General features: G+C 35.0%; 5 protein-coding genes across 7 annotated transcripts; 3 read left to right on the top strand and 2 right to left on the bottom strand.

Annotated features, from left to right (window-relative positions):
• The first annotated feature begins 537 nt into the window (after positions 1-537).
• LOC118063083 (peroxidase 72) lies at positions 538-2,091 on the top strand. Its single transcript, XM_035076998.2, has 4 exons — positions 538-886; positions 982-1,173; positions 1,258-1,423; positions 1,506-2,091. Exons 1-4 carry the CDS (start codon positions 656-658, stop codon positions 1,916-1,918), a joined length of 1,002 nt encoding a protein of 333 aa, XP_034932889.1. The 5' UTR covers positions 538-655; the 3' UTR covers positions 1,919-2,091.
• A 3,277-nt stretch (positions 2,092-5,368) lies between these two features.
• Positions 5,369-8,511, top strand: LOC118063084 (uncharacterized). Of its 2 annotated transcripts, none has more exons than XM_073410313.1 (2): positions 5,369-6,165; positions 6,297-8,069. In XM_073410313.1, exon 1 carries the CDS (start codon positions 5,582-5,584, stop codon positions 6,158-6,160), a length of 579 nt encoding a protein of 192 aa, XP_073266414.1. In that variant the 5' UTR covers positions 5,369-5,581; the 3' UTR covers positions 6,161-6,165; positions 6,297-8,069. The 2 variants fall into 2 exon arrangements, with proteins under 2 accessions (XP_073266414.1, XP_034932890.1); XM_035076999.2 differs by lacking the exon at positions 6,297-8,069 and adding an exon at positions 8,081-8,511 and having other exon boundaries at positions 5,371-6,165.
• Positions 8,512-10,261: 1,750 nt separating this feature from the next.
• Positions 10,262-14,951, top strand: LOC118063086 (folate transporter 1, chloroplastic). Of its 2 annotated transcripts, XM_035077002.2 has the most exons (11): positions 10,262-10,432; positions 10,543-10,619; positions 11,095-11,171; positions 11,522-11,615; positions 12,122-12,215; positions 12,354-12,427; positions 13,140-13,253; positions 13,652-13,723; positions 13,819-13,839; positions 14,070-14,137; positions 14,648-14,951. In XM_035077002.2, exons 1-11 carry the CDS (start codon positions 10,324-10,326, stop codon positions 14,778-14,780), a joined length of 933 nt encoding a protein of 310 aa, XP_034932893.1. In that variant the 5' UTR covers positions 10,262-10,323; the 3' UTR covers positions 14,781-14,951. The 2 variants fall into 2 exon arrangements, with proteins under 2 accessions (XP_034932893.1, XP_034932894.1); XM_035077003.2 differs by lacking the exon at positions 10,543-10,619 and having other exon boundaries at positions 13,137-13,253.
• Positions 14,952-15,075: 124 nt separating this feature from the next.
• On the bottom strand, positions 15,076-16,616 carry LOC118063085 (epoxide hydrolase 1). Its single transcript, XM_035077000.2, has 4 exons — positions 16,254-16,616; positions 15,967-16,149; positions 15,628-15,869; positions 15,076-15,452 (listed from the first exon to the last, which is right to left on the bottom strand). The coding sequence occupies exons 1-4, from the start codon at positions 16,539-16,541 to the stop codon at positions 15,203-15,205; spliced, it is 963 nt and encodes a 320-aa protein (XP_034932891.1). The 5' UTR covers positions 16,542-16,616; the 3' UTR covers positions 15,076-15,202.
• A 2,221-nt stretch (positions 16,617-18,837) lies between these two features.
• LOC118063088 (probable ubiquitin-conjugating enzyme E2 16) lies at positions 18,838-21,624 on the bottom strand. The gene is made up of 6 exons (XM_035077005.2): positions 21,425-21,624; positions 21,229-21,332; positions 20,875-20,977; positions 20,714-20,777; positions 19,549-19,637; positions 18,838-19,282 (listed from the first exon to the last, which is right to left on the bottom strand). Exons 1-6 carry the CDS (start codon positions 21,452-21,454, stop codon positions 19,187-19,189), a joined length of 486 nt encoding a protein of 161 aa, XP_034932896.1. The 5' UTR covers positions 21,455-21,624; the 3' UTR covers positions 18,838-19,186.
• Between the last annotated feature and the right edge of the window lie 938 nt (positions 21,625-22,562).

The raw sequence follows: 22,562 nt of genomic DNA, 5'->3' as shown, positions 1-22,562 counted from the left end.
TTGACCGCTCCCGAATCTCCAAACTCGAGTCATGAACAAGGGCTCTAGACAAAATTATGCAAGGAAGATGATAACAAGTCCGATCATTTGTGATACCGAAAACATCCTTTGAAATCTGTGTTTTGTGCACATCCCATCAGTTTAGAAAAATGAGGCTCGGTTACATGCTCACTCTGGTTTTTTCCACACAAAGATTGGAGTTCAAGTCACCAAGGACTGGTTTAGATAGGATGTCTAGATCACCACACACAATGTCGTACAGCCATGGTAGTACATGTTTTACAGAAAACCCATTACAGTTAATTACTTAACTTAATCAATTTAGGAACTGCTTAGTTGCTTTCATACAACTTTTGTATCAATGTGGCTAATAAGTCTAAATAGAATGAATTGGTAACCACTTCTTTTCTTTTTTGCTTTTTCCATTGACGAAAAGCTAGTTAGTTACCAACTCCAACCTTTTGTTCCCTTCCCTCCTTCTCCCCCCGCTATTTCTCAAGGCTTTTCATAAGGTTCCTTCTATAAATACCCTAAGACCATCTAAAGTTCTCTCATCATAGCAACTTTTGAAACTTGATTCTTCTTCATATTCCTTGGCATTCCTGTGAAGAAGTCTTGGTTTTGGAAGTGATAGTCTAAAAAGATTGAAGCAGTAATGGCTCAGTCTATTAGCATTGTTTTAGTTCTTGCTCTTGCTCTCCTTGCCTTTGCTCCTCTTTGCTTTTGTGGCAAGACAAGCGGTGGCTACCTCTACCCACAGTTTTACGATAGGTCATGCCCGAAAGCTCAAGATATAGTAAACTCCATTGTAGCCAAGGCAGTTGCTAAAGAAGCTCGCATGGCAGCCTCATTACTTAGGCTCCATTTTCATGACTGTTTTGTCAAGGTCTATAACTGATTACTTACTATATGTAACTCTGATCATCACTAGCTCTTCTGTCATCATGACTACAATAATTTAAACTGTTGTTAAAATTGCAGGGCTGTGATGCATCAATATTGCTAGACAGCAGTGGAAGCATAATAACTGAGAAGACGTCCAATCCAAACAGAAACTCAATCCGAGGACTTGAAGTGATCGACGAGATTAAATCTGCACTAGAGAAGGAGTGTCCTCGAACTGTTTCCTGTGCTGATATCGTGGCTTTGGCTGCAAGAGATTCTACTGTTATTGTAAGTGTTACATAAGAGTTAGTCTTGTAATACTTGGTTAACGAAAACTCCAGAGCTAACCACATTTCGTTAATGTACACACAGGCTGGAGGTCCTAGCTGGGAAGTTCCATTGGGAAGAAGGGACTCTAGAGGTGCAAGTTTGAGTGGTTCTAACAACAATATTCCTGCTCCAAACAACACATTTCAAACAATTCTTACCAAGTTCAAGTTACAAGGCCTTGATGTTGTTGATCTTGTAGCACTATCTGGTAAATTAACTCTGCCAATGCCCTTCTTTGAGCTTCCGCAAACTATTAATAAGGTCCTTAAGTTTCGAAAAAAATTGTTCAGGGAGCCACACAATTGGAAATGCTCGGTGCACCAGCTTCAGGCAGAGGCTGTACAACCAGTCAGGAAATGGGCAGCCTGATTCCACTCTTCAACAATCATATGCTGCCCAATTGCGCACTAGGTGCCCCAGATCAGGAGGTGACCAGAACCTGTTTTTCTTGGACTTTGTAAGTCCAACAAAGTTCGACAACAGCTACTTCAACAACATATTGGCTTCAAAGGGACTGTTGAGCTCTGACCAAGTTCTCTTGACAAAGAATGAAGCATCGATGGAATTGGTCAAGAAATATGCCGAGAACAATGAGCTTTTCTTTGAGCAATTTGCCAAGTCCATGGTTAAGATGGGAAATATCTCTCCGTTGACAGGTTCCAGGGGAGAGATTAGAAAGAGTTGCAGGAAGATTAATGCTTGAATCGCAGTACCTAGTTAGATCTATGCTTTAAATATCTTGTGTTAAAATGCATCGTGTCTGTTTCCTGTTCTATGGTCTCGTCTTTCTTTAGTTCTTTCAAACATAAATTTCGTGTTTCCACTTTGTTTTGGCTGCTTAAAGTATACTTTCATGAATAACATTCACTTAAAACCCATCTGCTTGCTTTTATTTTTAGCTGATGACATTTGGAGGGAGCGGTCCTCCCTTCACCAATCTGCTCTCAATGGTTCATCTTCATCAGAAATAACAGAATTGCCATGTAAAAGTTCTTGCAATCTTTTGCCAATGGGCAGCAGTCTTCAAAACTTATACATAAAATGCATAAATTCTAATCCCAGAAAAGGATCAGTAAACAACGAAGCTCTCCATTTCTGTGACAGTCAAGGCTAATGTTATTCTGGTGCACAAATTGTAACATTAAGAACAGCAAGATTATAGGGATCTCAGGCTTCTAGAGGGGTGTTCTAAGACCTGCCTTGTGCCCTCCGCAATCTCAAGAAATAGAAATACAAAGAGGCAAAAACAATACTGGTGATCAAGCAGTTGTCCAAGCAACACTTTTGATTTGCTGCTTCAAAATGCTAACTCCATGCTTCATATTTTTTTATAAATGGAACATGTGGATGATTTCCATTTCATCTCAAGCCCTTGTATTTTCAACTCTTCTACCCAATCAAGCCAAACAGCACAGAAGATGTTATGTATAACACAGCATATGCCAGCTATAATTCAAAAAACACATTGACATTGCAAGTAAAGTGCATCTAAACTTTTCAGCGATGAGAATATGCAAGACCATACGATATAGCTACCAAAAGAACAGGGCATCGCAGTTTGTTTGCCTGAACGCTTCATTGTATCGATAAAATGAACGAAGCCAAAATAGCAAGACTTAAAATTTGTCACAAGATGATTTGAACTGAATGACCTTTTCTGTTATACTATAGTTCAAATTATAGAGATGGTGTAAAATCAGAGGATCTCGTCTAATGGTGAATGTTGTATAGTATTTCACTTTAGCCTTTGCATTTGAGGTCGTTTCTTTTATCCTTTCAGCTGCATGCAGTTCCTTCTTTGTTAAATTCACGTTTTCTTGAAGCATTGCCCTTTTTTTCTTGATACACTGCCATCCTTACTTGAAGTACCACCATAAGAGCTTCATATTCTTCCAGCTTTCTCTTCTTCTCATTGATAACTTGATTAGTTCTATCCCTTGCCTCCTTCAAGGACGTAGGTTGCTTAATCACTTCCCTCGTCTGCAACCAACCTTCGCTTGAGCCAATCAACTTTCAGACCTGCTCTTTCAAAATCAGTGACAAGGGCCACTGCTTTTTCAATTTCGAAAAGTGTAATCTCACCAAATTGCAAAACCCGTTTCTCCTCTTTCAATCCCAGTTACCGTGAGCCTTTTTTTGAGCAATTTGCCAAGTCTATGGGCAGTAAGTAGTCAAATCCACAAATTTTATCCATGAAACTCATAATAGCAATAGTAGAAAAGGTTCAACAAACAAGTGTGAGATCTTCTGTGATTTTTCATTTGCCTATTGCGAATAGTCAAGGCCAATAAAGATGCAAAATATAATGGAAATGCACAACTTGATCGATGAGGAATGGAAATATGATGGTGCTCTCAGGCATCTAGCAGGGCTTTCAAGACCCTGCCTTGTGTCCAGTGATCATAGCTCCAAAACTTCCTGGAAATTTCAGCTGCAGTTTGAGGAAATTTCCTTTTACTTTTCATGTCTCCTTCCCATCAAGCTAAATAGCAAGAACATATAACACAAGCATATGCCAACTAAAATTTGAAACAGTAATTCACATTACATGAGTGCTTTCACTTTTTTAAGCCTAATTGAATATTCACATTTAATTTATTAATCATAGTGTTTGGGATTACTAGGCCTTTATTAAGACCATAGTTATCGGCTTGGGGTGTAGCTTATCAAGGCTTGAGCTGTGGTTTCACAAGGCGAATTAAAAAACGACGACGACTTTCTAGTTAAATTTTTTTAATGAAATAATATTGTTTTGAATAAACTCTTTGGAGCTTTAAATTCATATTCTCCTCCCATATGGATTTCCCAAAACAGTGGTTACTGTAAAGAATCTCCCTCCTCTCTAGGTTCTTCTGCAACAGAATAGATAATAATTAGAAAAAAAAATAATAATCTAGAACTCATTTCTTCAATGTCGATGAAACCTATCTGATGCCATGCTAACACAAAATTTTATTTTATTTTATTTTTCCTCTATCGAAATTAAACTAATCATAGTGACAAGAGTTACCTCATGGTTAGGAGCTCTAGATATGGAGGAGGTCTCTGCGTCCATTAGCTTCTGTTGCAGCCTGGTACTTCGCCTCCTATTTCCCATTTCAGCATAGCTTCTCCTTTTTTCTTGTCTTGCCATTTTTAGAGCTTATGAACAAGAAGAAACAGGAACATCATATGACAATGTGTTTAAGTTTCTTGAGTGCTTGATGTGTTTCAGAACATTAACTACTGTACTGTTTACGTTCCATGCAATTTCAAAAGTGAAGACCGCAAGCAACCAATGACTTCTGCTTTTAGCCTTTCTAGGCTAAAAACCAAAGAAGAAGAGAGAGAAATGGATGGGTGTTGAATGTGATTTTAAGCAAGCGCTGTAAAGATCAAGTCTTTTTAACCGTTGTATTTATCTATAACCTCCATGAAAATGCTAATTGTCAAGCTTTTCTTCTTTTGACCAGAAAAAAATCGTCATCATTTCAAGCAGATAATCTTATGGGAGCTTTATTAATTATGATAAAAATTAAATTGCAAGGGCAAATTATACTATGCCTTTGGAATTATATCTCAAAATGAGTATTTTAACATATAATAAAGTTTTTCAAAATGTTTCTTTTTTATATTTATAAGTAATCACACTGTTTTCTGAAATGATATGAATATTGATTTTAAAATTATGTAGATAATATACATGGTTAACTATACAAGTGCCCTTGATTTATATGATGGTTTTCAATATTACTTCTCATTATAATCAATTTATTATTTGACAATTTCAGTATAGTATATCTTTCCTTTCAAATTAGTTACTGGATTCCTTCATAATTAGCCAATCAAATTATGTAAACGGATGTATAAAATATGCAACCTTTTACCTTTAAATAGTCAGATCATTCCAACATCACTAAAAAAGTAACAAAAGGAGGGGGTCAACTCGAGATTTGTTCAATTCAAAACATGATTTGGATTAGATTTTATAAAAAAAAAATAAAGAAAAAGTTAATTTGATATCACCGGTTAAAAACATAAGTTAAAATTCAATAAAAAAATCATTGATTTTTTTTTTTTAAAAAAAATTCAATACAATGTTGTTATTATCTTTTTTATTAATCTGTACTAAAAGTCCTAGAAGATATCAGTGATCTACCAACATTAGAGGCTATGCCTGGTTCAGCCCATTAGTGCGCACCAAACAGCAAAGCCTGTTTGATAGCAGTAGTAGGGTTTATGCCTGCATTTTACAGTTACCGCAGTTTCTCTTTCTCAGCTTCAAAGGAAGGAAAACGACATTGACCTCCTTCATTTCCCAAAAATGCTCCTATAATCCCTGTAATTTCAAAGAACAGGCAAAACCCAGAACCCATAAACCCTAAAGATGAGATCTTTACACTTCATTTCCCAAATCCACAAAACCCTAAACCTTAAAATAACCCGTCGTTTCGCTCTCACATCCTCAAGTTTCACTCGCCGATTCACATCTCCCTCTCAAGAATCAACTGCATCTCCACAAGAACCACCGCCATCAACTGATAGGGTCTCCTCAATTGTGGATGAACTCTCAAAATTAACCCTTCTGGAGGTATCTGATTTAACTGAGGTTTTGCGTACTAAATTGGAGGTCAAGGAAATGCCAGTGATGGCAGTGATGATGCCAGGAATGGGGTTCAGTATGGGAGCGGGGATGAAGGGCGGTGGTGGTGGTGGGGCAGCAGCTGCGAAGGCGGAAGAGAAGGTGGAGAAGACAGTGTTTGATGTGAAATTAGAAGGGTTTGATGCGGCAGCGAAGATTAAAGTCATTAAGGAAGTTAGAGGTTTTACTGATTTGGGATTGAAGGAAGCTAAAGATTTAGTGGAAAAGGCACCAACTTTGTTGAAAAAAGGAGTTACTAAAGATGAAGCTGAAAAGATTATTGAGAAAATGAAGGGAGTTGGGGCTAAAGTTACAATGGAATAAAGAATGTGAGTTTTTTCTTCCTATTTTTTTTTTGGTAAATTTGAGTTTCTTTTCAGGAACTTAGAGTTTAGGCAAAAGGTTTTGTTTGTAAAATTGAATCGCTTTTTCTTTCGTGGGTTAATGTGGCTATAAGCAGGTGTTTCATAAAGTTGTCTGTTCTGCTTGTTACATTGAGACGTGAACTTCATCAGTTTTTCATTTTCGTGGAGAGAGATTAAATCATGCAGACTAGTTTTTAGATCAGCATGTTTCAATCGCCACTCTTACACTGAATAATTTGAAAATGACTGATATCAATTAGATTAAGAACTTTTATCTGGAAACTGAGATAGGATTTTTGGGTAGAGAGGGTGAAATGATTTCAAGTGAGAACAGTACCATTGTTCAAGAGGAGCAAAAATTGGTGCCACAACAGTTAGGGATTTTGGGGATATATGTATCTTGATGGTTGATAACCGCAAGTCGAGAATGTTGACCATATACAAATATTGAATCTAATAGCACAAAAATGTAAGTGGGAGTGTGAGACTACTTGAAGTATCAGTTAAAACTCAATGGACAGAATGTCTGCAACATGGTTATGGCTGGCTAGCATGTCTTAGGTTGCTCTCTGTTTTCCTATTTCTGAATGCTGTGTCACTTGTGTGCATGCATAGTGTGTGTGTGTGTGTGTGTGTGTGTAATGCAAACGGTAAAAACCAAAATGTGTTTATGTCCATTATGTTTATTGAGAAAACAGAGAAAGTAGGATCTAAAGTTATAGTCAAAGGATGAGTCAGTTTGTTATATTTCTTTTCTTTGTGGATTTGGTTGGTTTTTTAGCAATGTTAGTTTTCAATAGATTTAGTTTTTGGACAAGAAAGGTTAGGTTAATGAAGTTGTATGCAAATTGTGTACTTTTTTGTTTGGACTAGGCATGTAGGAGTGTGTAGCTAGCTTTTGATTGTTGGGTCATGTTGATGAATCTTGCTTTGTAGAATTTATAAGATAAGATATGCAACGCAAGATGATGGGGCAGGGTTTTAATTTTTATTTTACTGTTCCTAACCTAATGGTTGTTTGTTGAGTAGCATGTGAGTTGATTGGTATGTGGAGAGCTGGAGATGTAGTTTTTTTTGTTTGAATAGGAAAACTAGGGAAAGAGATTAAATTCTTATTCAGTGTTGACTCATTTGAGTCTGTTTCAAGATCAAGAATTTTTCAACTATCCAGTTGCTGTCCTAGCAGTAATTTGCTTGAAGAGGGGATTTAGAAACTTTCTTGAATCCCACGTGATTGATCATTTGGATACTAAGATCTTTCATCCAGAAACAGAGCTACTTTGGAAAAGAAAGCTCGAGAAGATTTATTTGTTGATTAACTAGTTTTGATTTCAAAAATAGGCCATTTGCTGTAGTTGATGTGAATGTTGGCACAGATCAAGTGGAAATTCCTTTAGCAAACCTCACGAGCAGGCACATATCACTGTATAATCACAATTCTCAAATCTTTAACTTTGTTTAAACCAATATGCTTAATCAAGTCATGAAAATATAACCCATACAACTTGAACTTACAATTACAATTATCTCTCACATATACATCTATTGTTCCACAACACCTTTATGAGAGGACCGAGGAGAAGATATGTAATATCTATATAGTAGTAGCTAGCATTCTCGCCGTAGAATCGCTATTTTCCAAATCCCATATGTTGCTTGCATGGAACTGTGCTTGTGCTTTTTGCATCAGCAGGGATAAGAGAGGACAATTTAATTGCTAGAGCTAGTTTTACTGGGTTAATTATTTGCAATACATTGTTGTTCTGCATATCGCTGTTACTATTTTAATTTTGTGGATGCATCACCTCATTTTTCATTTTGGGTCAACATCCTATTAGATTCCCACTCCTTATAATAATTAGCTTTTGTTGTTGCTTAGGCTTCCTCCGATGATAAATGTTAGAAGAGCTAAAAGTGGAAGGCTGCACTGGCAAGTTTCATTGAAATGAAGAGCAGTTGATGCTGATGTATCATGTCGGATTGGCAGATGATGAAATTAATGGTTTCATCATTATACAGAACATTCTTTGTTAAAAAGTTCATTGTTCTTCTCCACTTGAAGCAACCAGCCTAAGCTCAATTACTTTATTTTTGTCAATCGCAACTGCCCTTAATTTCCTGACAAATGCCACACCAGTTGTAGAATCGGTTTTTGATGATAGATTCGCAAAGGACTCAATGGATTGTACCTTGCAGCATTCTTATGGCAATGGGATTGATGTTTTTCCCAGAAACATTTTTAACTTGCAGCATTGGAAATAAAAGGAATATTGGAGATAAAGGGTCATATTTATATGGCTTTTGGTGTTACTTGTTGTGTTATCAGTCAACTGTAGCAGCAACAAGAAAGGCCAAGTATATGTTGAGCTAGGCCTTAAAAATGGTTTCAGTAAAAAATTAAACAATTTCATGGAATGACTTGCGAACTAGCAATAAAACCGTGTCTGGCCCTATGGAATACATGTGCAAGTTCTTTGTTGGCATTTGAGTAGCTCATCGCCTAGGGTTTTGTGGCATACGCTGGACCAGACAATATCAAAGTGAAATTTGAATTTAATGAAAGCTTTTCAGCACATCCACTTAGAACTTGATTAGATCAAGTTTTATCATGTTAATATTTTATCTTGTGTATTTTTTATTCTAGATTTCAACTTGTAATTCAAACTAGGTTTAACAATGATATTATTTTAAAATCATGAAGGGTGTAATTTAATTAGTTAGGTTCTAGATTTATTTATTAGATACTATCAGTTCGAGTTTTATAAACCTCAGGGCAAGGTTTATATGATTGTTAACTTTAGAATCTGTGAGATTAGTAGAGATACACGCGGACTGGTCTGGATACTCATATTAATAAAAAAAAAATTAAAAAACTATATTATCCTGGATAAGATGGCATGTTATATAGTAACATTTTAGTCCATGGAAGAATCTGCAATGGTGATTTTATATCATCAAAGTTGCAAGATGACACAATCACCAGCATTCTATTCCTTCTTGCATAGCTATGAAATGAAGCTGGGGAATATGGATACTTGAAATCAAATTTCCTCACCATTCCTTTGCCCAACATGATTATTATGCAGTGCTAAATTTTCTTTAAACACTATCACCTTTCAAACGACATTGCACAACTTACTTAGAGCACACAAAACAATGAATCCTGTAACCTGCAAGGAACTGTTACAGCTTACAAGGGACCTGTCACTCAGCTTCATGGATTCTATATAATACAGATATGTGGATATATTAATGTAGAAAATTGAAGATGTATTTTATGTATTTTTTAGAATTAGATTTTGATATATGTATTTTATTATTAATTCAAATTCAAATGCTTATTCTTAAATTAATTATTAAAAATCAATAAAACTAGCGGAAATATATGAAAGCTGCAAACTAATTTGAATAATATACATGATAAGAATATTTAATTAACATTTTTCTTGGTTAACATTCATCATTTTTCCATGCAATTTATATTATTTTTGTTTTATATTATAACATTTAAATACAAAACACAATATTGAAAATATTCTGTTTGTTTGAAGTTGTATTAAATTATTAATGAAGAATTCATGAGAAATCGGATGCATTTTTAAGTTATACTTTTAAGTATATAAAGCAATATTTTCCTTTAATAATTATGAACATGTTTGAGAAAATTTAGAAATACATATCTAAAAAATATTGGACGAAGTATCATATATATATATATATATATATATATATATAAATGCATTACTATTAAACTTGGTTTGATTTGAGTGATGAATCTGAAATTCGACTGATTTGTCGTACAGATTAAATCGAGTATCATAAAAAAGACAATTTAGAGTCAATTGAGTCAAAATCTGAGTTGATTTTCTTAAAAAAATTAAAAGCACATTGTTTTTACTTTTTTTTAAAATAAATAAATATTTACTTAACATATTCGATCCATGCATTGCTTGGCTTCAAGGCGGGTCAAACACAATCCCTAACTATACAAGCCATACCCATCCTCCCGCGGACTTTCTTTCAACAAATTAACCCATACGACAAGTCGTTGGTTCTCTTTTGTTTTTTTCCTCTCTCTTTCAAGTTTGTTTCTGCCAACGTAGTCCAACATCCAGTCTCATAATGTCAGACTCAAAATGGCAATGGGAAAATGCCACCGCCGGTGCCGTCGCAGGCTTCGCCACAGTCGCCGCCGTGCACCCTCTTGATGTCGTACGTACTAGATTTCAAGGTAGGTTACTCATCTTCATTCAATGAATCAAATTCTTGTTCCTTTTATTGTCTTAAAAACATTTGAAAGATACTGATAACAGTGAAAAAACAATGAATGTTTCTAAATAGTTGACGATGGTCGTGTCGTCAATCTCCCAACTTACAAGAACACTGCACATGCTATTTTAAACATTGCTCGCTTAGAGGTAATCACCTACTCTATTGGGTGTCTGTTCTTTATTTTATTTTTTTTAATACTTCTTTGTTGTTTGTTTCGCTTCTGGATTGATTTTGCGTGTTGAAAAGTGTGTTTGGGGGATATTATTTGTTGGGGTAGAAGAAAAATTGCTTCTTGATTATAAAGTTGTTGGCGTTTAGTCCTCTTTGGTTATTTCGAAAGAGTGTGGGATCAGCTATGGAAATGATTAATAGTGTATATGTATAATTATGATGTTGTTTTGAGAAATCAAATAGGGTGTCAATTATGGAGAAGCTAAATTGTTAAGAATTAAAATTCAATTTTGAAGGAACCCATTTTAATTAGGTCTTTATGTGAGTTTGATAAGTAAAGTAATAGATTGTGATTTGGTCTGGGAAGCTGATCTTTAAAGTTTCTTTATGTTCGATGCCTTATTGTGTGATCGAATGTTTTCTAACATAATGATGCCTTTGTGTTGGCAGGGATTAAAAGGGCTTTATGCAGGCTTCTTTCCTGCAGTTCTTGGCTCAACTGTTTCCTGGGGTTTGTATTTTTTCTTGTAAGTCTCGATTTTGATAGCTTTTGATTGTGTGCTAGTATGTAATTTGTCCATGCTTTCACCAACCGATACCAGGTAGTGCTTTGGACGGTTTTTAACATGCCTTTTCTAACATCAAAAGGATTCTTTCATATCGATTAATATTGTTTGTTTTCTTCTTGGTTTTTAATTTTTAGATTTTAGGACTTCCATAAAAAGACTTCTTAGTGATACTTATCTGCTTCACAGGCGGTGCATTATCGGTAAACCCTAAAGGGTTCTTCCATCATGATGCATTTATTCTTGTTATCTTTTAATTTTTGTCTATCATATAGATCACTTGAAGGGGTTTTTTCTCTTTCTATTTGTAGTTATAGTAGAGCCAAACAAAGGTATTCTAAAAACAGGGATGAGAAGCTGAGCCCTGGTCTTCATCTTGCATCTGCTGCAGAAGCTGGAGCTTTGGTGAGTATTTGAATCTTCAGTGATATTATTTTGAAGAAATTAATACGGTCCATGTTATATCTGAAATAGATTTTGCAAGCTAGAATTAAGTTTTTAAACATAGGGAGCAAAAGAACATAAGGAACTCCCATTGTTGGCATATAAGCAATAAGAACCATACAATTTATGCAGAAATGTGCGTGAGAGGATGAAACTAAAGGCTACTGTTAACTGGTAATTAACTCAGACATCCCTTTTGTTTGAAAAAATCATCAACAAATATGTAGTGATAAGAAGTGACAATTAGCGTCAATAGCATAATCAAAAGAGGTGCTCTGGAACAACTTCTTAATTGAATTGTTAGTACTTTTCTGTATTTAGTGCATTTAGGAGGTTGGTTTCTCAAGACATCTATTCACTGGAAGTTGGCTTCTTGTTTCTAATTGCTTTAGTGAAGATAGGCTGGTTCATTTCTTTGTTGAACAAGAGTCTTGCATATTGACAATTGCATCCTTTTCTTTTCTCAGGTTTGCTTTTGTACAAATCCTATCTGGCTTGTAAAGACAAGATTGCAGCTTCAGAATCCTCTTCACCAAACTCGGAGATATTCTGGGCTTTATGGTCTGCTCTGCACCTTTCATTAACTTGCTATTAATGTGCTCTCTGAGATATCCTTTGATGCTTGTGTTTCAGTACTCCTTCATCGTGATTGTTTCTGACCATAAATGCATTTTTGTTGTGTGTGTCGTTAAATTACAGATGCCTTGAAAACAATTATGAGAGAGGAAGGATGGAGAGCACTGTATAAAGGAATTGTTCCCAGCCTTTTTCTGGTAGTTACTGGGTTTATCTTCATTGAAAACCTTTCTCACTGTCTGTTGGATTGTCAATTAGATGCATGGTTCAGGTGTACAGGTTTTGTTAAATGAATTGATGCTTTTTTCCCATATATGGTCATTAAAATTTGATGCTTTTCTCTGTTATTATCCTATTGAATCAATGAAATGTTGCTTTATGAAGGAACCTCTCTAATATCTATCAAATGCATCAGAATATCCATTCTGGTGATAGCTGTGATCTAGTTATGTTGCATTAATGCATATAGCTGCTGAACAGCCTCTGATCCATATTTATGAGTTATCATATCATTTAAAGATTTTCTTAAGCTAATTTCTGATGCAATTTAACTGATTCCAATTAGTTTGGAATGAGACTTCATTGAGTTGATTGATAAATGAAAAAATTCTTAATTTTTTATGTAACATAAGGTAAAAATCTGTGTGGATGATTAATAATCTAAAATGCTGATACAAACAGGGAAAGATGTCTCTCAACTTACTGAAATAAAAGGATGTCTTTCAGCTTGTCTGGTAGTTGACAGTTGATGCTGCAGGATCGAGGTCTGAAATGAGCTGAGAGATATAATTACTTGCTGTGGAACTTACATGCATGTGCATATTATTTCTTGTTTCAGCTATGTTAAAATAATATTGTAGTTTCTTTATTCTTCATTTTCATGATTAGGTATTTGTTTTACCTCAGCAGGTTTCTCATGGTGCTGTCCAGTTCACAGCTTATGAGGAACTTCGTAAAGTTGTTGTTGACTATAAAGCCAAACAAAGAAAAGAAGATTGTAAAAGTGCTGATACTGATCTGTTGGTATGTATTAGAGTTTATTGGTAATTTTAATTTTGGGAGCGCTCAAAGGAAAGAGTTGGGGGTGGGGGGGGGCTTCATCCATACTCCATCTCCAGCATTACTTTCCTCACATTGTTTTTTCAACCTTATTCTGTTAAAGTGCATGAGGTTGAAGGTCAGTTTTTTGGTCTTTCAACTCGTGTTATATGCTTTATAGTTTATATGTCAAAGCTTTATAAGTTCATAAAGACGTACACATACATAACCATAGCAACTTTGGTGGTGTTGCTTGCACTTGTTTCCCTCTTCTGTCTCGTTTCTGCAAACACGAGGCTGTCCAAAATAGGTTTTGAACTTCAGCTTTCATAGCAGTTCTGATCTTCTACCTTGAACATCTTCAATGTTCTCTTTTTGCACAGAATTCAGTTGATTACGCTGTCCTTGGGGGCTCTTCTAAAATTGCTGCCATTATTCTGACATATCCATTTCAGGTAGGCATTCTTGTAAGCAATGTGAAGCTTGTACATGACTGTTAACCTGTTGGTCGATCATTGCATTTGACATGGTTGGGGTACTATTTTTTCAGGTTATTCGGTCCCGACTACAGGTATACCTGCTGTTAATCCCATGGTGTTTGCATGTATGGTTTCCAAACTATTGCAGTGTCCTTAATCCTAATAAGAAAGAGATAATGCTGTCACAAGGCTTATGGCCCAGGGACAAACTCTCCCCCCTCCTGGAGGAACTAACTGAGTTGTTCCTTGGGATGCTGCATAGCTTGGTATACTTTATACTCTCTCTATTTGTGACCGGAGTTGTGTTTTCTCTCCTATGCAGCAAAGGCCCACTATGGAAGGAATTCCAAGATATATGGATAGTTGGCATGTCATGAAGGCAACTGCTCGGTGAGAATAACCTTTCTTCTCCCACTTGGCTACCTTTTAAACCATAATCTCGCCCCATCATTCCGTGGTTTCCACTCATGACCTCTTCCCCTTGTACCAAGGGGAGAATAACGCCCAAATTCAGCCGGAACTTCACCATTTTACCACCAACAGAGGAAATCTAACTGTTTTAAACAAAATAGCTCTCTAAAGCGTTATGCTCGATTGCATGCTTTATAGGGATCTGCACCAGGCATATTATATATCTGTCGACTGACATTTTCATGCGTGAAAAAAGGAACCAGTGAACATCTCCAGTTATTGGTGAACCGAGGATCATCTCAAATTCTACTGTGTGAATAGTTTTTTAAATGCTAAAAGAGAATGAAATGTTATCATTCTATGAACGCATCACTGCTAAAGGACAACCTTGTTGCGTTGATTACGATGTTACTTTGATGATAAATGTCTCTTTTACTGCGATCTACTCGTTTATTTCTGATAATTTAATTTGCTTTTTGGGGCATGCAGGTTTGAAGGTTTCCGAGGTTTTTACAAGGGCATAACACCAAACCTTCTGAAAAACGTTCCTGCTTCTTCGATAACATTTATTGTCTATGAAAACGTCCTGAAGTTGCTAAAACTGGGAAGAACAAGCGACTGAGATTTTTCTTGTTTGTATTTTCTTCTCTTTTAGTAGAATTTTTGACAATGCCATCAAAGAAAAAAATCGGCACAAACGACGTTGTAATGAGCTGCAAAAAAAAAAAAAAAAAAAAAAAACGGGGAAAATATTCTCGAAGTTTGAAGAATTCGTTTCCCCATTCTTTCCAAAGCACGTAATTATACTGTGACCAACCATAATTGGCAGCATTCATTCCATGTTAAGCCTCTTCTGGAACCCTGTTAGGAAGACTGTTACTGGTTGAGGTCAGCCTTCAACTTAAAATTTCATGAACTCTTGAAAGCCAGAAACCAGATTTATTGTCAAAAAAAACTAAGATAACTACTTCCACATCTGAGTTTGTTGCAATCTACTGTTCATTTTATTCTAATGCACTCCATTTTGGGCATGGCATCAAATTACTAATCCACAGAAAGCTTTTGAAGGAAGGTAAGAATTTCTTGCGAGACTTCATGGGCTCTCTCTTCGTGGATAAAATGGTGGCCCTCTAAAATAACAACTTCAAGGTCAGGCACCAAGCCTTTGAAAGTGTCTCCTTGCACATATTCCCTTGTACCATAAGCGTCAAAACCTATCTCTTTGTCACCAACGATGTGCTTTGTAGGAACAGTAACCTTTGCTCCTTGCCAAGGTGCAGAAAGCTCCCAGTTCCTGTTGGCGTTTTAAAGAAACATAACAAGAGAAATCATAAAAAAAAAAACATATGGCTAATACAGCATTACAGCCTCGTTGGCAGAGTGGAAGAAAAGAAGAGAAAAAATAATCAGACATTCAAACCATGTAAACTAATCAGGAAGGATAAAATGGTGAGAGTATTTGCACTTACAGGTCCATAGCACGGTAGTAGTTGAGAGGACCAGTGAAGCCAGATTCTTCAAACTTGTCTGCATAGACCTGCAGTTCCTCCTCAGTAATCCATGGTGGCAACACTGCTGGTGTTTGCAAGTAATCAATGATCTCCATGCCCGAAGGAGCTATCAACGGATCAGTCTTATTTATCAGCAAAAACTTCTTCATTACTGTCAAGTAATCATATCTTGCAAAAGCCCTTTCTGCTCTTCCTGGTTCCTGTCCCCATGGCACCAGTACTTTAAGTTCAGAGACTCGAGACATGCAAAACAAATGTTGTAAATGAAATCATGTGAATATAGACCTAGAAAGGTACCTGGAATTGAGAAATGTAAAACTCATCTCCAAAATTTCCTCTAAAAAAGTCGATAGGTTTAGCAACAGGATCTCTTGGAAAGTATGGGACAGAAATGGCTATGAGTCCCTTGAGTCTGTCAGGCCTGAATAGGCTTAGATGCCAAGCAATATTAGCTCCCCAGTCATGTCCAACCACAAAAACCTTCTCAAATATCAAAACTAAATCAGTCACAATCTACTTTTAATCCATTCAAAAACACATATTTTCACGTATTAATAATATTAAAGAACAGAGTTAGAGAGGACCTGTTGTTCACCAAAATAGTCAAGAAGGCCTACTAGATCACCAACAACATGCAAGAGAGTGTAGGAGTTGGGGCTGAGAGGAGAGTCAGAGTCACCATAGCCTCTCAAATCAGGAGCAACTACATGGTATCCATGGTTGGCCAAGAAAGTGATCTGGTGACGCCATGAATACCAGAATTCTGGGAACCCATGAAGCAGAAGCACTAGGGGTCCTGAACCTTTCTCTACTACATGCAACCATATACCATTTGTTTTTATCCTTTGGTGATTAACCTCTCCCAAATCCATGGTCGACCCTCAATTTTGCTCAAACCTTAGAGAGAGAGAGAGAGAGAGGAGATGAATCGGATGATAAATATTCAATGGAAGACACCAGTCAGATGATGGCTTTTTAAATTAATAAATACTGCTGACTTATCATGATTTGCTTTGCAAGGAAGCTGCAGTTATTGGCTAGCAAAATTAAAAATCTAACTTTGACATTGGACTACTGGATGAGAAAAGCTTAAATAATTTCATTTATCTGACACGATTGTCATGATAATTAAAAAAATATATATCTTTCCACGCAGGGTTGTTTTTTGTGTAGCTCAATTTGATCTTTTTAGATTGATTAATTAATATTTAAATTCAATAAATTGTTGGTGTATGAAAGGCGCTCGAGGGTGTGCTGAGTCTTTCGATGATAAAAAAAATATTATTCTATCGTGCTCTTGAAAATGCTACCATATCTTCATTTTTGGCACGTCTAGATAGAGTTTGGACGGTCTATTATTGCGGACCCTTTTTCTTCCTTTTCTTCTATATTTTTTCCTGAAAATTACAAGTTAGTTCTATTTATGGTTAATTTTTTAATTTTTATTTTTATTCTTTTGATTTTTAGTTTTTTCCTTTTTTTTTATAAAAAATTTAATTTATTTTTTATTTAATTTTTCAATTCCAATTAGTCATCTATATTATATTTTTCCAACTTAGTACTTAGTCATTATTCTTTTTATTTTTTTTCTGTTTTTTGTAAAAAATTTTATTGATTTTTAATATCATCCTTCGATCCAAGTTTATGGTATTTTATTTATTACAGTTTGGTCCTCATTCTTTTTTTTTTTTTATTTTTTTCAATTTAACTCTTTAATAAAAAACTTGTGGTTTCCCTCTAATTTTTTTATTATTATTATTATTTTAATTTCCACCCTTACTTCTTTTAATTATCATTTTTGTTTTAAAATTTTTTTATGTAATTAATTTTTTTTTTAAATATCCTTCAGCATTTGAATTGGTGAGAATTAGACTTATGTTTTTTTTTCATATGTGATGCTCCTAATTAATGACACAAGTCACAATTTTAAAAGGTTAACACGGATTAATATAATTTTTTGCTCATTTTCTTTTATAAATTAATCGTTTGAAATTAGTTTTTTTTCCTTCTTCATTTTTTTTTTTATTGCTATTTGTTTTGTTTTTTGAATCTTCTTTTGATTTATTTTTTTTTTCTTCAATTTTATTTTTTATTATTTGATTTAACTTAATTTTTACATCAAATTTAATTTGCATTACTATTCCAGTTCCACCTGTGTTCTGTTAAGAGGTTGTGGTTTTCTAGTGTCTTGTTTGTAAGGTTTTGGCACCGAATTTGTTTAGGTACTTCTTACCATGTATTTTTTTAATGTTTCCATTAATATTGCTTTAAAAAAAACTAAGTGCCTGTCATGTATTAGAGTTGGAACTCAACTAATCGGTACCAGTTTTCAATTTTTATTTTATTTTTTTTAGTAATTAAAATATCCAAACTAACTTGTATCTATTTTAATTAAATCCTCGAGTTCTTGTGCAGCTGCCTACAAAAATTTCCCACACAAGAACATGATGATTCACTGATTTTTTACATTAAAAGGCATGACCCAAAGAAATATTGCAAGTGAGATTCAAACCTTGAATCTAAAAAGAAATATACCACTTAAGCCCAGGACCTTTATCACTAGACTAACGAGGTTACCGGTTTCCAACTTGATCACTCTAACAGTCTCTGTTCACATCCAGTTTGAGGTCCAAATATTACAGGCAAAAGCCAAGACAGGTGACGAGGGAACCGAAACCCCACGCCTGAAAATCAAGGGCAGAGTGTCTAACCTGCAGAGAACCAAACACTGAATAAGCCATTTTTTCCCTTGTCAGTTCTTAATCCATTAAAAGACATTGCCACTGTGTAACCTAGCTACCACTACCCAAGGATGCTCTTGTCAATGCTTGAGATTTTACAACTCCTAGCAATGGACATGGGAGGCGGTGTTATGTGGCATCTCACTCTCTAATTCGTCGTAAAATACAGTTAAAAAATGGCCACCGTTCACAAATTCATAATCTGTGATTCTACGAGCCTTGAGCATTCACAAATTCATAATCTGTGATTCTGCTAGCCTTGAGCCTAAACCGGAGCACAAAGAGAATCACCATATGCATGATATGATTAAGACAACAGAAACCATTAACAGCACGATGAAAAATGCATTATGGCATTGGGAACAGATTATGATGATGATGATGATAAGAAACGTATAATTATTATCCACCTAGTAACTTGTAAGAATTGCAAGATATACCTTCTCGGTGAATAATTTGACATAATAACAAGTATTATGGAACGGACCTATCCATCATGCTAGCAAACTAAAGTCAGAAAATAAGATATAGGTGAAATGGTTACAGAATGATTAAAAATGTGCTGATAAAGCACAGCTTCAATGATCTACCTGCTAGGTAACAAAAGCCAAGTTTGCTCCTAGTATATTACTAAAACACATTGTTCCTTTTCCTTTACACACATGACATTTAGAGGAGTTTTCAGAATGCTTCTCCCCAAGTTTTCATTTTCTTTGGAAAAAGGAGGCCATCTACCATAATTATTTGGCCTGATACGCATGGAAATGCTTCAATTGTTACACTTTATCATCGTGGAACCACCACCTGGTCTCCTTTGGAGATCTTCCATTTCTACAGTTCTTAACATATCGGTCATTGTCCTCAGGACGTTGCTGCAAGCAAGGTCAACCCCATTAATCCAACTGTCTTAATATATGATTTAAACAAGGTGAAGAAACAAAACCTCTTGATGCCCATCTTAACCAACCGTCCAATGAATCATAAGATCATTAAAAGGCATGCTTACTGTTCATCAAGGATATTGGAAAATATACCCTTGCTGACCAGCAGCCAATCGTAGCACAACGAAAACAAAATCCATAATGATTAAAAAGGGAGGGTAAAGCAAGCACATAAAAAATTGACCATAAAATCAAACCTTTGCAGGGGAGCTGGAAAGCATCGATAGAATACTGATACAGACGGAACTAACAGTCATGGCAGGTGACCAGGAATCATATAGTATATCTGCAAACGGTAATAATCAAATGCCAGTCATGCTGCAAGTATTATTAACTGCAGGTTTAGATTGAAAGAAAGAGGTGAGATACAAAATATATTAAAACACTCATCCCACTAAACTGTCCATCATTCCTTTTTGAGATGTCCCATTATGTAAAAATTAATTAATTCTCACATTTATGGAGCAACATAACAACCTTCAATTAGAAATGTAACCACTTTCAACAAGACAAATTAAAAACAAATTCCACTGACAGTAATTAATGATCACTCTTTAAATAGTTGGAAAACCAAAGTTGCACGGTAAATATGAGATAGAAAGAGCATAACTGAGATAAGAACCATATACAAAGTTACTTAGCTTGAATCATAACAAATGACTTATACCCTGCTTATCCAGAACAGGATTAACATAGCACGAGCATCAGTATGTGCACGGGTCCAAGTTGTATCACAAATGAACCAAAGAGAAGAGAAACTGAAAGCAATTTCTTATCTAGTGACAGCATTAAGGGTCAAAACTTCTAAACAAATGGATTGCATGATGAACATAACTTATACAGCAATAATTAGCTACCAGTATATTGCATGCCCAAGGCTTTCACTGTCCATCATAATATCTATGCCCATTACAGTGAACTATACCTGAATTTGGCTTTTGCAGGTCTCACTGAAATTTAATGTTCCAAGATAATCATACCATTTTTTCTAGCAACAATCAAGGTTTTGCCCTCTACTCAATGGAAATTGCAAGAAACTGGAAAACTAAGAGATCAATATGCATGCAATATTGGCCATGTATTGAATAAAAACCTTGTAAGAGGAGAATGAAAATATCTCCAACAACCAAAAAGGGCCAGCAATTACGTGCAAGACCATCACTTTCAAAAAATAAGTGAATGCTGTGAAATAAAAAGCAGAAAAATAAATAAGTTCATGATGTAGCAAAAGGAAAACATCCAACTAAGTGGGCCACGATAATTCAACTCGGGACAGAATACAATAAGACAAATTATCCAACCGATCCGAAATTGTAATTCCACGATTAACTTAAAGCCAATATAGAACATGCATATGATTACCTAAACAAATATGGCCATTGCTATAAATATGCGGATGCAGCGGAGCCGGGTGAAGAAAGATAACCTGTTAGAACCACAAACACCACAATCAAGACTGTTTTACATGAAAAAAACCCACTAAAAATCAACACAGTTAACAATATGCTGTTGCAATTCCAAACCTGAGGGGCTTCCATAGGGTAATGCTCAGGGAAATCGACTTGAAGCTGATAGGTCTCATTAGCGTAAAGGGTGCCCGGAGCTCCAATTACTTCAATAACCCACCTTCAATTCAAAAATTCCAATAACCCCACATAAAAAGAGAGAGAGAGAGAGAGAGAGAAACTAATCAAACATAAAAACTAATTAAGAAAAATCATATCCTTAAATTTCATTTTACAAACATTTCCAAAAAAGATCCAAATTTAGTTGATTTCTTATTTTCCAAAAACTTCCTTTGATTTTCTCGGCAAGAAAACACTATTTAACATAAAACAAAACAACCCATTACAGTAATCAAACAGAAAAGACCAAACCTTTGGAGATTATCGGTGACTTTATGTTTGAAACCAGTTGGAGGGTTGACTTGCCACTCAACAAGTTCTTTTTGAAGCCGATTGCAAGCAATCTTACTCAGTGCCTAGAACAAAACAAAACCCACAAGTTCAGTATCGTCAATGATAGAAAACACGATATAAACAGAAGCCCGTGTCATCGATTAAGAGTATGAACCTTGCGAGTTGTTGCAGAGGAGCTCGTCATGGCGGCAAAGATAGCTTTTTGGAAACAGAAAGGGAGGGATAATTAGAGAGAGTTTTGGGGGGTTGATGTGAAGGGGTGTTTGATGAAAGGGACAAAGAGAACCAGCTACGGTTTATGAGGAAGGGTATATGGTATGGTTCGTGTTCCCCGCCACCGTACTACAATATATTTATCTATTTCTCTTTTTCTACTTATAGTATTAAAAACAATTAAAAGAAATCCACTCGCATGTGTTTACCGTTCTCACTCTCAGTGTTGTCGTTTCATGTTCCAAAAATGCATTTTTTTTCTCATATCAAAATTTCTAATTTTATTATGACTTCTATTATCCAAACTTTGTTCCCTCAAAAGTAGATAAAATTAAAAAGGAATTAAGCGGTGCATGTGGAGTTTTTTTCTTGAAAATATATTTTTATAAAATTATTTTTAATGTTAAAATTATTAAAAATTACTAAAAATAATATTAATTAAATATTTTTCAAAACAAATATATTTTTAAAAAACTATGTAAAAATAAAAGTGATTTTATATTAGAAGATTAAGAGGATTGATTATCTAAATTTAGAGTATATTTGAGATTGTGGTAGTGGTCGTGATTTAAAGTGTTTTTCATTTAAAATTTTAAAAAAAATTATTTTAATATATTTTTAATTAAAATAACTTTTATAAAAATATTATATATCCTATTACCACTAAATATAATCCGTTGAGTTCATAAGCTCCAATGATAATTATTCTTTTAAAAACAAGATCCAGCAATTATTTAATTTATTTGGACGTATTCATTTCGTCCAAATATAAAACTTCCTATGGGTTTTGAGGCATCCAACATTATCCACTTCCTTTTCATTTTCAAAAAAAAAATCCATCAAACAAACGTCCCTTTCTCTTTTTTTCACAGGAAATAAATGAACAAATACATAAAATATCTTGACGTGCACAGTAAGCTTATTCCTATTAACAGTCAACACCACAGAAGTTCACAAACCACGCCGTCTAGTTGTCTTGAAAACATTTCAGAATCCTGTTTGTTTTATATTCTAAAAATGTTTTTCAAAAATATTAATTTTTTTTATTTTTTTAAAATTATTTTGATGAAATAATAATA

This window comes from Populus alba, chromosome 7 (assembly GCF_005239225.2).
Source record: "Populus alba chromosome 7, ASM523922v2, whole genome shotgun sequence".
Lineage (NCBI taxonomy): Eukaryota > Viridiplantae > Streptophyta > Magnoliopsida > Malpighiales > Salicaceae > Populus > Populus alba.
The sequence above is the reverse complement of the archived record's forward strand: the minus strand, read 5'-3'. Positions and strand labels throughout refer to the sequence as shown.

Excerpts from the sequence above, each read along its gene's own strand:
- LOC118063085 (XM_035077000.2), bottom strand. The coding sequence starts at position 16,541 with ATGGATTTGGGAGAGGTTAATCACCAAAGGATAAAAACAAATGGTATA. Across the intron at positions 16,150-16,253 it reads ACTATTTTGGTGAACAACAG|GTTTTTGTGGTTGGACATGA; the intron begins GTCCTCTCTAAC and ends ATATTTGAGAAG. Across the intron at positions 15,453-15,627 it reads TACTACCGTGCTATGGACCT|GAACTGGGAGCTTTCTGCAC; the intron begins GTAAGTGCAAAT and ends AAACGCCAACAG.
- LOC118063088 (XM_035077005.2), bottom strand. The coding sequence starts at position 21,454 with ATGACGAGCTCCTCTGCAACAACTCGCAAG. Across the intron at positions 21,333-21,424 it reads CCTCTGCAACAACTCGCAAG|GCACTGAGTAAGATTGCTTG; the intron begins GTTCATACTCTT and ends GTTTTGTTCTAG. Across the intron at positions 20,978-21,228 it reads GTCACCGATAATCTCCAAAG|GTGGGTTATTGAAGTAATTG; the intron begins GTTTGGTCTTTT and ends TTTGAATTGAAG.
- LOC118063084 (XM_035076999.2), top strand. The coding sequence starts at position 5,582 with ATGAGATCTTTACACTTCATTTCCCAAATCCACAAAACCCTAAACCTT.
- LOC118063083 (XM_035076998.2), top strand. The coding sequence starts at position 656 with ATGGCTCAGTCTATTAGCATTGTTTTAGTTCTTGCTCTTGCTCTCCTT. Across the intron at positions 887-981 it reads TTCATGACTGTTTTGTCAAG|GGCTGTGATGCATCAATATT; the intron begins GTCTATAACTGA and ends TTAAAATTGCAG. Across the intron at positions 1,424-1,505 it reads TGATCTTGTAGCACTATCTG|GGAGCCACACAATTGGAAAT; the intron begins GTAAATTAACTC and ends AAAATTGTTCAG.
- LOC118063086 (XM_035077002.2), top strand. The coding sequence starts at position 10,324 with ATGTCAGACTCAAAATGGCAATGGGAAAATGCCACCGCCGGTGCCGTC. Across the intron at positions 11,616-12,121 it reads CTGCAGAAGCTGGAGCTTTG|GTTTGCTTTTGTACAAATCC; the intron begins GTGAGTATTTGA and ends TTCTTTTCTCAG. Across the intron at positions 12,428-13,139 it reads TTGTTCCCAGCCTTTTTCTG|GTTTCTCATGGTGCTGTCCA; the intron begins GTAGTTACTGGG and ends TTACCTCAGCAG.